Source organism: Pogoniulus pusillus, chromosome 25, assembly GCF_015220805.1.
Source record: "Pogoniulus pusillus isolate bPogPus1 chromosome 25, bPogPus1.pri, whole genome shotgun sequence".
Lineage (NCBI taxonomy): Eukaryota > Metazoa > Chordata > Aves > Piciformes > Lybiidae > Pogoniulus > Pogoniulus pusillus.
Window position 1 is genome coordinate 9,452,769 of NC_087288.1, and position 13,345 is coordinate 9,466,113.

Here is a 13,345-nt window from a genome sequence, read left to right on the forward strand (position 1 = left end):
CCTTTTGCACAGGCCTGTTGGAACTGACTGGGTGGTCTGCTTCTAACTAAAGGCCCTTGTGATTGTTCACTGTTTAGGAGAACTGAAAGAGAGCTTAGTTATTTGCACAGCTTGTGACATTCTGCTTTACTATGCTTTGGTGAGACACCCCCTCGGAATACTGTGTCCGGCTCTAGAGTCCTTAACACAAGAAGGATATGGATCTGTTGGAGAGGGTCCATAGGAGAGCCACAAAGGTGATTCAGAGGGCTGGAGTATCTTTCCTGTGAAAACAGGATGAGGAAGTTGGGTCTATTCAGCTTGGAGAAGGCTCTGGGGAGACCTTGTAGTAGCCTTCCGGTACCAGAAGGTGGCTACAGGAAATCAGGGAAGGATTTTTTTGGTAAGGGTCTGTGGTGACAGGACAAGTGACAGTGTTTTCAAACTAGAGCAGGATAGATTTAAATTGGACATGAGGAAGAAGATTTTTAGTATGAGGATGGTGAGGCACTGAAATGGATTACCCAGAGAAGTTGTGGACACCTTACTCCCAGAAGTGTCTAAGAGGAGGCTGGATGAGGCTTTGAGCAACCTGGTCTAGTGGGAGATGTCCCTGACTATAGAAGGGGGATTAGAATTAGATGATCTTTAAGGCCCCTTCCAACACAAACCATTCTAAGATGCACTCAAACATCAGATTTTTTTTTAACCCAGTTGAAGGCTTGGTCCCAGAAATCAGGCAACTTCTATTTGCAGTGTCCAGTGTGAGCTTAGTGTGTAAGCTGAGTTTGGGAGCTGAGAATATCAGTGATACTAATCCTGTAGTGTATAAATTAGAGTAAAATGGCTTTTGATAGCATGAGTGTTTCTAAAGTTGCTGATTCTTTTTTGCCTCTCCAATTTAATGTTTCTTTTATTTCAAGTTGTTTACAAAGATTGCTCTGGTTTCATAACAAAGTCTTTTGTGCAAAATGAAGCACTTCCAAAAGCGTGCGTGGGTTGTCTAAATCGTCTGCATTTTGCTTTGTGCTTGCCTATGAAACTTGGAATTTTTATAAATGCACTTAACAGCTCTGACTGGTTTTGGCCAAAATGACCTGGGTTGGTCAGTGCAGTTTTTATGCTGCTAAGATGTGACAATTCTCATTGTCAGTACAGCCTATCTGTCAGTACAGGTTGGGGCCTGAAGACCTGGGAAACTTGGTGGACTACAAGTCCACCATTCTTTACAGTGAGAGTGGTGAGACACTGGAACAGGTTGCCCAGGAAATTTGTGGATGCCCCCTTCCTGGAGGTGTTCAAGGCCAGACTGGGTGAGGCCTTCAGCAACCTGCTCTACTGGAAGATGTCCCTGCCCAGGGCAGATGGTCTTTAAGGTCACTTCCAACCTAAACCATTAATAAACTACAGCAACATGCTATAGCATGGACTGTTTCCTGGGTGTTAAAATCCAAGGGCTTCTTGTGAAAAAGAAAACCCAATTAGAACAGGTGAGATGGTGGTTTTGATTGGCTTTGCCCTGCCCTTCCTTTGAAGAGGCAGTGTCTGAAGCTGGAGTTTGTTACATTACTCTGGTAATTTCTACAGGATCCAAAAGATGAATTTTCAGTTTTACCTGACTTGTTAAGCATGCCTGGGGAGGGTTTACCTTTGTTACACTGGATTAAGAATAAATCTGAGTTTGAAGGAAACATGAGAGAAACCAAAGTACATGAAGTGTTCTGTACTTTTCTCTGTATAAAGGAAAACAGGAAATTCAGCTGGTATAAGTGCACATTCTGACAGTTTCCTGGTGAAATGAAGGTCTTGGCACATCTTAAAGTAGTCCTTACTAGGCTGCTTTTGTAAGTAGTGTTTCTCTGATAAAATTCTCTATGATTAAGTTGAAAAGTTGGACACAAAAGTCCATCTTATTCTGCAGTCATAGAAAACTTGGCAGGCAGAGAATACAACTGTATGCTTTTCAAAGACTAAGCTTTGTATAGTCAAGGGAGGTAAAACCTTTAAGATCTTCTTCAAAGTCAGTCTGCTTCTCCTGCAAAAGTTCATTCTTAACTTTTGCCATTGTATCATGTGAAATTTTTCATTTGTACATGAAAGTATCTATAAGAATTTTGGATTTTAAGTTACTGCTCTGTAGTAGTAAGTAAATATATATATATTACTTATTAAATCACAGGATGGTCAGATGTTGGAAGGGACTTCTAGAGAACACCAACTCCAACCTCCCTGCCAAAGCAGGATCACCTGAGGCAGGATGTAGTGGGAGATGTTATCAAAAGCCTTGCTGAAGTTGATAGACAATATCCACTGTTCTGCCTTCATCTGTTCATTTGGTCGTGCCTTCATAGGAGGCTATCAGATTAGTCATATGATTTCCTCTTAGCGAGGCCATGCTGGCTGCTCTTGATAACCCCCTTTTCTTTCATGTGCTTAGAGATGACCTCCAAAACGAGCTGCTCCATCACCTTTCCAGGGATGGAGGTGAGAATACCACTGACTGCATATGGATCCAAGATTCATGATGTGATAGAAAAAACACAGAGCCCAGAGCCCATTTTCTGAGCAGAGGTGCTTGGAGGAAGCTTTCTCCTTCCTGTACTCGCAGAGAGGTGCGAGAACTGCCCAGGGTTTGGCAGGATGTTGATGAAGAGATTAAGACATGGGTGCTTTATAGCTCAGCCTGTTGTAGAGCTCACTGGTCTCTTAGGGGTTTTTTATGCTTATCAGTCCTGGTCAGGCATTTAAAAAGTTTTCTATTCAGTCTAACTCCAGTGTTTAATCTGTTAATTTGGTTGTTCTTACTACACACAGAATTCTTTTCTTCCTTCCATGAAATGTGTATACAGATCAGGCTACTTGGAGGTAGCTGTGGGTTGTTTTAGTTTTTTTCCTCTTTGTTGCAGCACACTTAAGCCTAATGTGGCTTGTTACTGCACAGAATTTCAAGCTGATGAATAGCCAGGGTTTTGAATAGCAAAAAAGAAAAAGGGAGTTGTCATTTCCAAGTTCAAGAAAAGTACTCATGTTGGCTTTCTGTTCTGTTCCCTGAAACTTTACTGGCTGATTTTGTGGCTTCATTTGCAGATGTAAATAACTGTCTCCAAACACAGTGTTCATTTATATTCTAGTGTGACTTTATTAGATGTTATTGTTTCTGTTATCTTGACTGTGCTGCCTTAGATCTATGGTAGAAAGTTTTGTCTCATTTTCCTTTCTTTTTCAGCCGGGTGGCAGAAACAAATTACCCAATGTTGTTTGATTGCACTTTCTTGTGGTTCATTATTTGTTTATTTTCTTTTTTGTGTGTCAAGCTTTATGTTAAAAACAATCTGTCATTTGATTTCGTTATTACTTGTGAGCATTAGGCATGGCTTATAGTTGCTTTATCTTAATGTAGCTCTTTCTGTTCAACAACCTTGCATCTATTCTTACCCTCCAGGAAATTGTTATGCAGAAAGTGGCATGAACATAAACCTGTCAGCCTTGTATATTTGTGGTTGGCAGGGAAGGTAGAACAGTACTAGGAAGATGATGAGGTGTTAGTCTAATTAGCAGAGTTTTAGCGGAGGAAAATGCTATCGTGCCGATCTGAGAATTCTTTGAACCTGTCATTGTTGTGGACAAAGGAGGGAAGAAAAGAAAGAAAAAGAAGAATAAATTAAAGCTTTCAAAAGGCCTTTGACAAGTTCTTATCTAAGAGGATGTTGAACAAGCTGCGGGAGTGAAGGGTTTGTTTGTGTAAAAGGCACAAGCAAGGAATAAAAAAAGAAAGTAAAAAAGAACAAAAAGGTGGGTGTTTTTTTTTTATTACTCTCGGTAAAGGTAAGCTCAAGAGTCCAGAAGGCACGCATGAGATAACCTCTAACGATGCTCATCGACCTAACAGTCAGGTACTGTTAGACTCTCACAGGTGACACAAGGGCCAGACTTTAAATGAAAACCAAACCAGGCTGGCAGGACAGAATAGGGGTGCTTTGGATTTTAATGAGAAGTATAGAAGGAGTGAATGTCATCTGCTTGTGTCTTAGAGATTCAGAGTGAGTGTCAGGGGGAAGATAAGTCTCTGTGCTGCCAGGTTTTAAAGGTGGATATGGTGGCATTGTAGAAACTGCTACTGCTGGTCTTTCAAAATGTGCTAAGTTTCAAGTGATTCCATGTGTATATATATACCCATATACTAGAGTTGTTGATTGTGGAAAGACCTCTTGGTCCTTCAGTGCTCTGACATATGTAACATAAGCTATTAGAGGGTGAGATGGAATGTAATGTAGAGGATGAACTTCTCCTCCCCTACTCTGTCCTGGTGAGCCACATCTAGAGTATTGTCTAGTTCAGAGCTTCTCTGTTTAGGAAGGCAGGGAACCACTTGAAAGAGTCCAGCACAGAGTCACAAAGATGCTGAAGGGAGTTGAACATCTCCCTGCTGAGGAAAGGCTGAGGGAGCTGAGCTTGGAGAAGAGGAGCCTGAGGGCTGACCTCGTTCATATTTATAGAGATGTGAAGGGTAGGCATCAGGAGGATGGAGCCAGGCTCTGCTAAGTGATGTCCAATGATAGAACAAGGGACAATGGGTGCAAGCTGGAGCAGAGTAGGTTCCACATGAGCATGGGCAAAATGTTTGTCACTGTGAGGGTGACGAAACACTGGAGCAGGCTGCCCAGAGAGCTTGTAGAGTGTCTTTGTCTGGAGACATTCAAAACCTGCCTGGACGTGTTCCTGTGTGACCTGCCTTTGGTGATCCTGTTCTGCCAGGGGTGTTGGACTGGATGATCTTTCAAGGTCCCTTCCCCTCCCTAATGTTCTGTGATTTTGTGTGAATTTTGCACGTTGTTATGTGTCTGAGGTTGGTCATCAAAATCAGAAAACACAGGGTTTTAAGCCGGAATCTTGAATGTGGATATCATGGAGTGGCCTGTAAGCTTAAGCAGGTTAGATAAACCCACCAAACCCTGGTTCCTCACCCCAGGCACAAGTAGTATTTTTCTAGATTAAAATTCACTGCATGAACTTTCCCAGTGTGTCTTGCTTTCTTTTCAGTACATGTTTTTGAAGTGCAGAAAGGTAGTTGTTTTCAAGTGACCTTCACACAGTTTTGCAAGTAATAGAACTTAGAGGTGTTTGCAACTACTGCCTCCTTAGGGATTGAACTGTGACGATACTCTGTTACTTAAAAAGTAATCAATAGGTTTACAAATCTTGCATGCCACCTGGAAAGTGAGAGGACATAGCATCACAATGCAAACTCTTGTACATTTGCCATGACCGTAACTGCTGAACACCAAAAAGGTAGCAGTAAAAGCACCTGTGTGGGCTTTATGGACAGATTTTTCAGTGAATCTTGTCTTGAAATAAGTTGTTTCCAGATTACATGACTAAAAATGACCAAGTTACTTGGTTCCTATGAAGATACTGCCTCTCATTTCAGTAAGCTCTGACAGACTCAGAAGGTACTTTGAGGGAAAGACTTGCAGGTGGAATATCCTCTGTAATCTCCTGGGAAAAGCAGGCAGGTTTCTAGTTAGTGTCTTCTTCTGGTATATCTTGCAGGACACCGCATGGTGTAGTGCAGAGATGGCAGCTTTAAAAATGACCCCAAAACTGTCATTTCCTTTACAGTTTGCATATGCAAATGTTCCTGTTACTGAAGTGTGGTTTTCTGCCAGTAAGCAGAAGAGTAGAAATAATGTGGTGAAAGCTGTTCTTCTGTTTGCATGTCTCTAAATGAAATTAACGTCCCTGCTGAAGCCAAGACAGTGATAGATAGCATTTCAATGTGATTAATGAGAAATCAACACAGGGCATCACATCTGGAGGTCTCTGAAGGGGGCAGAGTTCTTCCTTCCTATTCCTGAAGTGTGACCAAAGAACACTCACCTCTCCAGCATTCCAGAATGACCAATGCCTGACTTCTTTGTTTAACTATAAATGAAAAATAATGCAAAATATATAAAGATGGAAATCATGGAATCATATGTTTAGGTTGGAAGAGATCTCAAGCATCATCCAGTTCAAACCCCTGCCATAGGCAGGGACAACTCCCACCATCCAACCTAGCCTTGAACATCTCCAGGGAGGGAGTATCCACAACCTCCCTGGGCAGCCTGTTCCAGTGTCTCTCACCCTCACTGGAAAGAACTTCTTCCTAACATCTAGTTTAAATCTCCCCTCTGCCAGTTTAAACCCATTACTCCTCATCCTGTCATTACAAGACCTTGTCAATAGTCCCTCCCCAGCCTTCCTGTAGATCCCCTTCAGACACTGGAAGGCCACTATAAGGTCTCGAAGCTGTCTCTTCTCCAGGCTGAAGAATGTTAACTGATGGGGGAAAAAAAAAGCATAAAAATTCAATTACATTGTGTTGGAGAAAATACAATTTAATGCTTTATCACTTCTCGTTGAGATTTATGCTTGCTTTCAGCACTCAGAAACTACTTACACCACTATTCAGAAAACCCCACTAAAATGTTAGGGAAGAGAAGCAAGGACAGGTAGAAGGTTATCACACAGACTCACAGTGTGTTAGGGGTTGGAAAGAACCTCCAGAGATCATCCACAGGCAGCTGAACTCTGCCAAGAGTGGTGGTTTGTTTTTTTTCATCCTACAACGTGGGTTTTTCTTACATAGTATCTGTTCCCTTCTGGATAACTTCTTTATTATGGTGCAGGGAAAGGGTTAATCTAAATGTAGATTCTCTGACCTACCTGACGACCGCATGTTGACATTTGCATTTGAAACAGTTTAACTTCACTGCTGTTCATTGGGTGCTCCAACCCTTAAAAATAACAGAAGGGTAAATAACACAGGCTAAATATTCTTGCTTTCTCAGCTCGTGCTTTGTCCTAGTTTCGTTTCTTCTTTTATCAGGAGTGTTGGCCAATGGATGCAGCCATACGAAAGGATAAACAAAAAGCATCAGAGAAATGTTTTCATTCCAATTATTAAAGAATTACAGACTATATAAATAGGACTTTATGAAAGAATTATAGACCATACCATGATAATAATGATTATAACCTTCTTGTTCAGGTTGAATTTGGTTGAAGCTTTTGTGGAGGATCCAGAACTCCGTCAGTGCCTACAGGAAGATTTCTTGCGTCGCTTCCCAGACCTTAACCGGCTGGCAAAGAAGTTTCAAAGACAAGCAGCAAACTTGCAGGACTGTTACCGAATGTACCAGGCTATTAATCAACTGCCTAATGTTATACAAGCACTAGAAAAATATGAAGGTAATGCTACCCTTCTCTGTTTTCAGTGTTTTATAATGCAGTGATGATAGATTTCCAAATATTCCTTTTTTTCCTGTATTGCTTTTGTTGCAGGAATAAAAGACATTGGAATTCAGAAAAACTCGAGTTCTTGAGTGCCAATCAGATACCTGAAACTAAACATAGACAAATCTTTACGTGGCAAAGGCTCCCAGTTAGAATCATAGAATAGTCTGGCTTGTAAGGGACCTTCAAAAGTCACCTAGTCCAACTCTTTCTGCAGTAAGCAGGGACATCTTCAACCAGATCAGGTTGCCCAGAGCACTGTTGATACCTTGAGTATCTCCGGGGATGGGGCCTCAGCTACCTCCATGGGCAACCTATTCCAGTGTTCCACTACTCTCATGGTAAAGAACTTGTTCCTCACACCCAATCTAAATCTGCTTTTCTCTAGTTTGAAGCTATTGCCCCTCGTCCTATCACTGCAGGCCTTGGTAAACAGTCTCTTTCCATCCTTCTTATAGAACCCCTTCAGTGTGTAGTTGAAATACTTGAGCTGTTGGGTGAAGGCCTGGTAAGATTCGATGTTGTAATTAAACACACAGAGACACAAAAAAGTAGTATAATTTAAATAGCAGGAGGGTATTTTGTTGCTTTATGTTGTTTGGGGGGGTTGTTTATTTTGTTTTTTTTGGGTTTTTTGGTCTTTGTTATATTTTGGTTTGTTTTTTGTGTGGCTGTGAGTTTTTGATTGGCTGTTTGGGGGTTTTATTTTGTTGTTTAAATCATAGAGTGTTAGGGGTTGGAAGGGGACCCCCAGAGATCTGAGTTCAACCCCCTGCAAAGCAGGACCACCTAGGACAGGTCACAGAGGAACATGTCCAGGTAGGTTTTGACCATCTCCAGAGAAGGAGCTTCCACAACCTCTCTGGACAGTCTGCTCCTCCAAGGTTCCAGCAACCTCATAGTAAATTAGTTCTTTCTCATGTTGAGAAGGAATTTCCTGTGATTGAGTTCACATTGATTGCCCCTCATCCTGTCACTGGGTGTCACTAAAAAGAGCCTGGCTCCATCCTCCTGACAGCCACCCTTCAAATATTTGTTGACATTGATAAAGTCCCCTCTCAACCTTGTTTTCTCCAGAATAAACAGCCCCAGGTCTCTCAGTATTTCCTCATAAGAGAAACACTTTATTCCCTTAATCATCCTCGTAGCCTTCCCTTGGACTCTTTCCAGTACTTCCCTGTTCCTCTTGAACTAAGGAACCCAGAAATGGACACAGTATTCCAGATGTGGTCTAACAGGCCCTAATACTCCCGTATTTGCTAAGAGTAACAAGTGGCAGTATTTCTTTTGATCTTCTTTAGCAGGAAACTCAAAACTATGACAAGCAAGTCTAGAAAACACAGAAGTTGCAGTTTCTTTTCTTTTCCTTTATGTTACCAAGAAAATGCAAAGTAAGATAGTGTCAGGGATAAGGTAACAGGGAGATGATTCACAGAATCACAGAATTAACCAGGTTGGAAAATACTTCTGAGATCATTGAGTCCAACCCATCACCTAATCCTTCTAATTAACTAAACCATGGCACTAAGTGCCTGATCCAATCTCCTTTTAAGCATCCCCAGGGATGGTGACTCCACCACCTCCCCAGGCAGCCTATTCCAATGCCAATCACTCTTTCTAACATCCTACCTAAACCTGCCCTGGCGCAGCTTGAGACTGTGTCCTCTTGTTCTGTCACTAGGTGCCTGGGAAAAGGGACCAACCCCCTCTTGCTACAACCTCCTTTCAGGGAGTTGTAGAGAGTAATAAGGTCTCCCCATAGCCTCCTCCAGGCCAAATGCCCCTGTCTCCCTCAGATGCTCCTCACAGTGCTGTGCACCAGCCCCCTCGCCAGCTTTGGTGCCCTTCTCTGGACACATTCAAGCACTTCAGCATCAATATGATAGTAGCAGTCCTAGGCTGTCAGAAGGCATATTTTTACAGAAGTCTGTTAATTTGTTTGAAAATCTGTTTGGTGAAGGAAGCACCAAAGCCCTAATGACATGCTTACAAAATGTATTTCCTGTATTTGAGTAGACAGCAGCATTTGCCCAGTATCTTACACTTTTCTGTACTATAATTTTATCACTTCATGTGATCAACATCAGTATTTTATAATGTAAGTTTAAGTTGGGCTTTGGTTGCTGGTTGTATTATTCTCAGAAGCAGTTGAGATCTGTGCCATGCTTTGGTTGCCTCGCTCATATCCCATTGGCTTTTCCGAACACACTCTGCATGATGTGATGCTCTTGGATTTCAGTCATAAACTGAGGTATTAGTTCAAGTTTGCTTGGTGTCATTGCTACTTTTTTTCTATTAGTTGTCATTTGAATCAACAGTTTCTCTGTTAGAACATGGGAAAACAATTCCATTTTTAGATCTTTTGAGCTGCAAGCTGTGTAAGGCAAACTGCTAAGCTCACCATATGGGAAAAAATAATAGACTGCAAAAGGTTCTTGCTGTTTTACACGTGAATCAGTCAGCTTTAGTAGGGCATTCAGCAGCAGTAGAGCTAAGATAACTTAAAACAGGTGAACTGTGGTTTGCTTTTTGTCTTTTTTTAAGTTTCTCTTTGTACTCTTATGCCCTTGTTTAAAGTACAGGAATGGTCTGTTAATTTTAAGTATATGTGACCAGTTCAGACTGGATATGATCATTTTCCTAGTTAAGACTAAATCTTTTAACTCACTGAGAGATGGAAAGTCAGAAAGACTTTTAACAATTCTGAGTATCAGAACTCTTTCTTATGAGAGCCTATAGGGAGACAGAGCAACTACACTATGAAATGGTCAGCAGCGATGGCTTTTCACTCAGCATGAAGCATTTGCTTTGTTGAGATGCTTGTTTTCATCAATGATGAAAGCTGAGGATAGGAGTAATGAATGAGCATAAAGTCTTCGGTTTTTAGACATAAGAAAGCTGCATAAGATGGGGAAAGACTGAGTCATCAGATCATTATGCTGTTGCTGACAAAAGGCAACAGTTCCTTAAATTACTGGAGCATAAAATCCTAGGTGCTTACAAGATGTCTGTCTGCAAGAATCATAGAAAGGTAAGGGCTGGAAGGGACTTCTGCAGATCATCTAATTCAACACCCCTGCCAAAGTAGGATCAACTAGGACTGGCCACGTAGAAGCATGTTCAGGCAGGTGTTGAAAGTCTCTGGAGAGGGAGATGCTGATGAAACATATTCCTTCCCATCTCAGACTAAGACTGTATTCTAAGCCTGTAAATATGCAGGGTACAGGACTTGTTTGCTGAGTCAGGTGTATTTTTAGCATGTTGTATACAGAGACTTCAGTATCCCCTTACAGCTTTTGGAAATGCCTGTTCCAGTCCTGTTCTTTGTGTGCCTTTTGCACTGGTGTGTTATAACCATGCTGTGATCAAACTTGGCTATTTCCCATCCTTTGTCATTTCCAGCTGATTATTCTTCTACTCATAGTGGAAATTCACTTATCTATCAATTCATCCTCTTACAGTTAAATTTGGCTTCAATGCATCGTCTTACTCTTTGTTTCTATTAGCCCAGTTTTCAAGGGCAGTTACATTCCTGATTTATTTTGTTCTGCTTTCATCTACTGATGCCTTCTACATTGCATATGTTAATGAATTTTATAAGCAATCTTCTTTTGTTCATTAATGTTATTAATTCCCACATCTATATGACCAATGTCCTTCCAGCTCATTCATATTTTGCAAGTCAGTGATGACCTCTTTATCTGCCTTCTGATCACTGTATTAATTATGAATCTTGCACCTTAACATCCCATGTGGCACTGCTTTAGAAGAGCTCAGATAAGGTCTACAGATTTCCCTTTGTCTTGGGCAGTCAGTTATTTCAGACAGACTGTGCTGTACAGATACGATCTGCCTCCAGTAAACCTGTATTATACTTTATCCCAGTTGGTATTTCGCTCCTTCTGTAGCACTAAGTGGTTTTAAGTGCATTTAGTCATTGACATTTGTCTGTTTTCCCTTGATAGAGTAGTGCCAATTCTCGTCCTTCTGTTTGCTGCCAAACTAACTACATAAATCTTAACAGTTGGAAGATTATTGCTTGATTTGAATTTCTACACAACTTTTTAAACCATACTGCTAGTAAAGTCTTTAGTGCACCTAATAAACGTGTATCTGTGCCTCAATAAATAAATGGTGCTTTAATTTGAAACCTGTCCCTGGGAGCAGATAGCCTTTATGATCAATATGCATCTCTTCTTTTTACAGTACATTGGTCTACTACTCTTTTTGTCAGTGGTTAGCTTACATGCTGCTGATGTGGGTAGATGCAACTGTGTTTTTTTTACCATACATCTTTTATACAAGTTGGAGTTTAGTGTAGAGCAGTGGAGTTTTGTGCTCCTGTTCTGATGTCAAGTGTTAAGCTTTCAAGGAAAGCATACATGTACAGGTTTTACAAGTCCTCAGCGTTCACTGACTCCACTATCTTACTTCCTTCAAGTGTTGGATACTGAATATGAAGTTGTGTTAAAAGGGCAAGTTAATTTTTGCAGTGTGTCAGTTTGAACCTCAGTATGAGTATTTATAAATATTGGGCAGGGAGGAACCTAATGAAGGTAAACAAGAACAGTCTCCTGCACCAGTACAGATTAGGGGTTGACCTACTGGAAAGCAGCTCCATGAAAAAGGATGTGGTAGTTCTGGTGGACAGTAAGTTACCTGCAGAACAGCAATGTTCCCTTATGGCCAAGGCCAATGATATCCTGGAGTGCATGAAGAAGAGTGTGTCCAGCAGGTCAAGGGAAATTCTCCTCCTTCTTTACTCTGCCCTGGTAAGGCCTCATCTGGGAGTACTGTGTCCAGATCTGAGCTCCCCAGTTCAAGAGGGACTGGGAAGTACTAGGGGGAGAGTCCAACTTAGGACTGCAAGTGTGATTGAGGGACTGGAACATCTGTCTTATGAGGAAAGGCTGAGAGACCTGGGGCTCTTTAGTCTGTAGAAGAGATGGCTGAGAGGAGATCTGATCAATGTTTGCAATATCTGATGGGTGGCTGTCAAGAAGGGGCCAGTCTCTTGTCACTGGGGCCCTGTGATAGGATGAGGGATAACAGACAGAAACTGGAACACGGGAAGTTCCACCTCAACAGGAGTCAAAACTTCATTCCTCTGAGGTTGCTGGAGCAGGCTGCCCAGGGAGGTTCTGGAGTCTCCTCCTTAGGAGACTTTCAAAACCCTCCTGAATGCTTTTATGTGTGACCTGTGCTAGGTGATCCTGCTTTGCCAGGGTGCTTGGACTCCATCTCTAGAGGTTCCTTCCAACCCCTACCATTCTGTGAAAACACATGAGTATGTTATTAATAATTAGATTTTTGAATGTGACATCTTCTCATGGTATCTGAAGATACCACTCTGCAAACTTAAGTGATGAAATCGTATCATGAAACTTCCTACTCAGTCATTTCAAGAAAAGAAATTGTCATCACTGTGTTCAAGCACAATCATTTGTTATTAATTCAAGAACAGAACACATCATTCCATTGTGTCCCATGCAGTCTGTCCACTGGTGCCCTGGCAGCTGCTAAGTCCACTCTAAAGAACAGATGTGAAGCTTCTTTCCTGCTTTTCACTCTCTTCTTTCCAGCCTCATCTTATTTTCTGGCTTGGTTTAGATGTGTCTTCTTACAAGATTGGGGAAAAAATGTGAGAGCAAGAGATTTAGAATAAAAAGCTAGCTGTACTTTTTTTCCCAGATCTTTGTTTTGAAGAATTTTAGTCAGCAGATGACTGCATTTTAACAAATTCAGTAATCTCTCAGCAATGTACAATCTATTAATAGGTACTAATTGGTTAAGAGCTTTAACTTTGAAAGTTTAGGGGAATGGGGAAGCAAGGAGCAGGAGGGAAAAAAAATCAGACTTCTTTCTATTTGAAATGTAGTGCTGAGAGAGAAGGGAGATTCCCTTAGGTAATCATCCTCAGTCTGTGACTTTTATAAGCTGGTACAGAAACTGTGCTTCAGAAAAATTAAGACTTTTTCCCTATTCTGGTAATAAATCAAGGAGTTTCTGGAATAGCCAGATCTCAATTCTGTGTTTCTCTGCTGATGTACCTTGCCTGTAAACATCAGAGGCAAATACTGTAATTCTGGAC

At 41.3% G+C, this 13,345-nt stretch overlaps 1 protein-coding gene across 1 annotated transcript in view; it reads left to right on the forward strand.

Annotated features, from left to right (window-relative positions):
• The window catches only part of MSH2 (mutS homolog 2), a 57,627-nt gene that overhangs the window by 22,600 nt on the left and 21,682 nt on the right, over nt 1-13,345 (forward strand). The window contains exon 7 of the mRNA XM_064164366.1: nt 7,010-7,209. Coding sequence (XP_064020436.1) covers nt 7,010-7,209 — 200 coding nt within the window. The remainder of the gene's footprint in view (nt 1-7,009; nt 7,210-13,345) is intronic.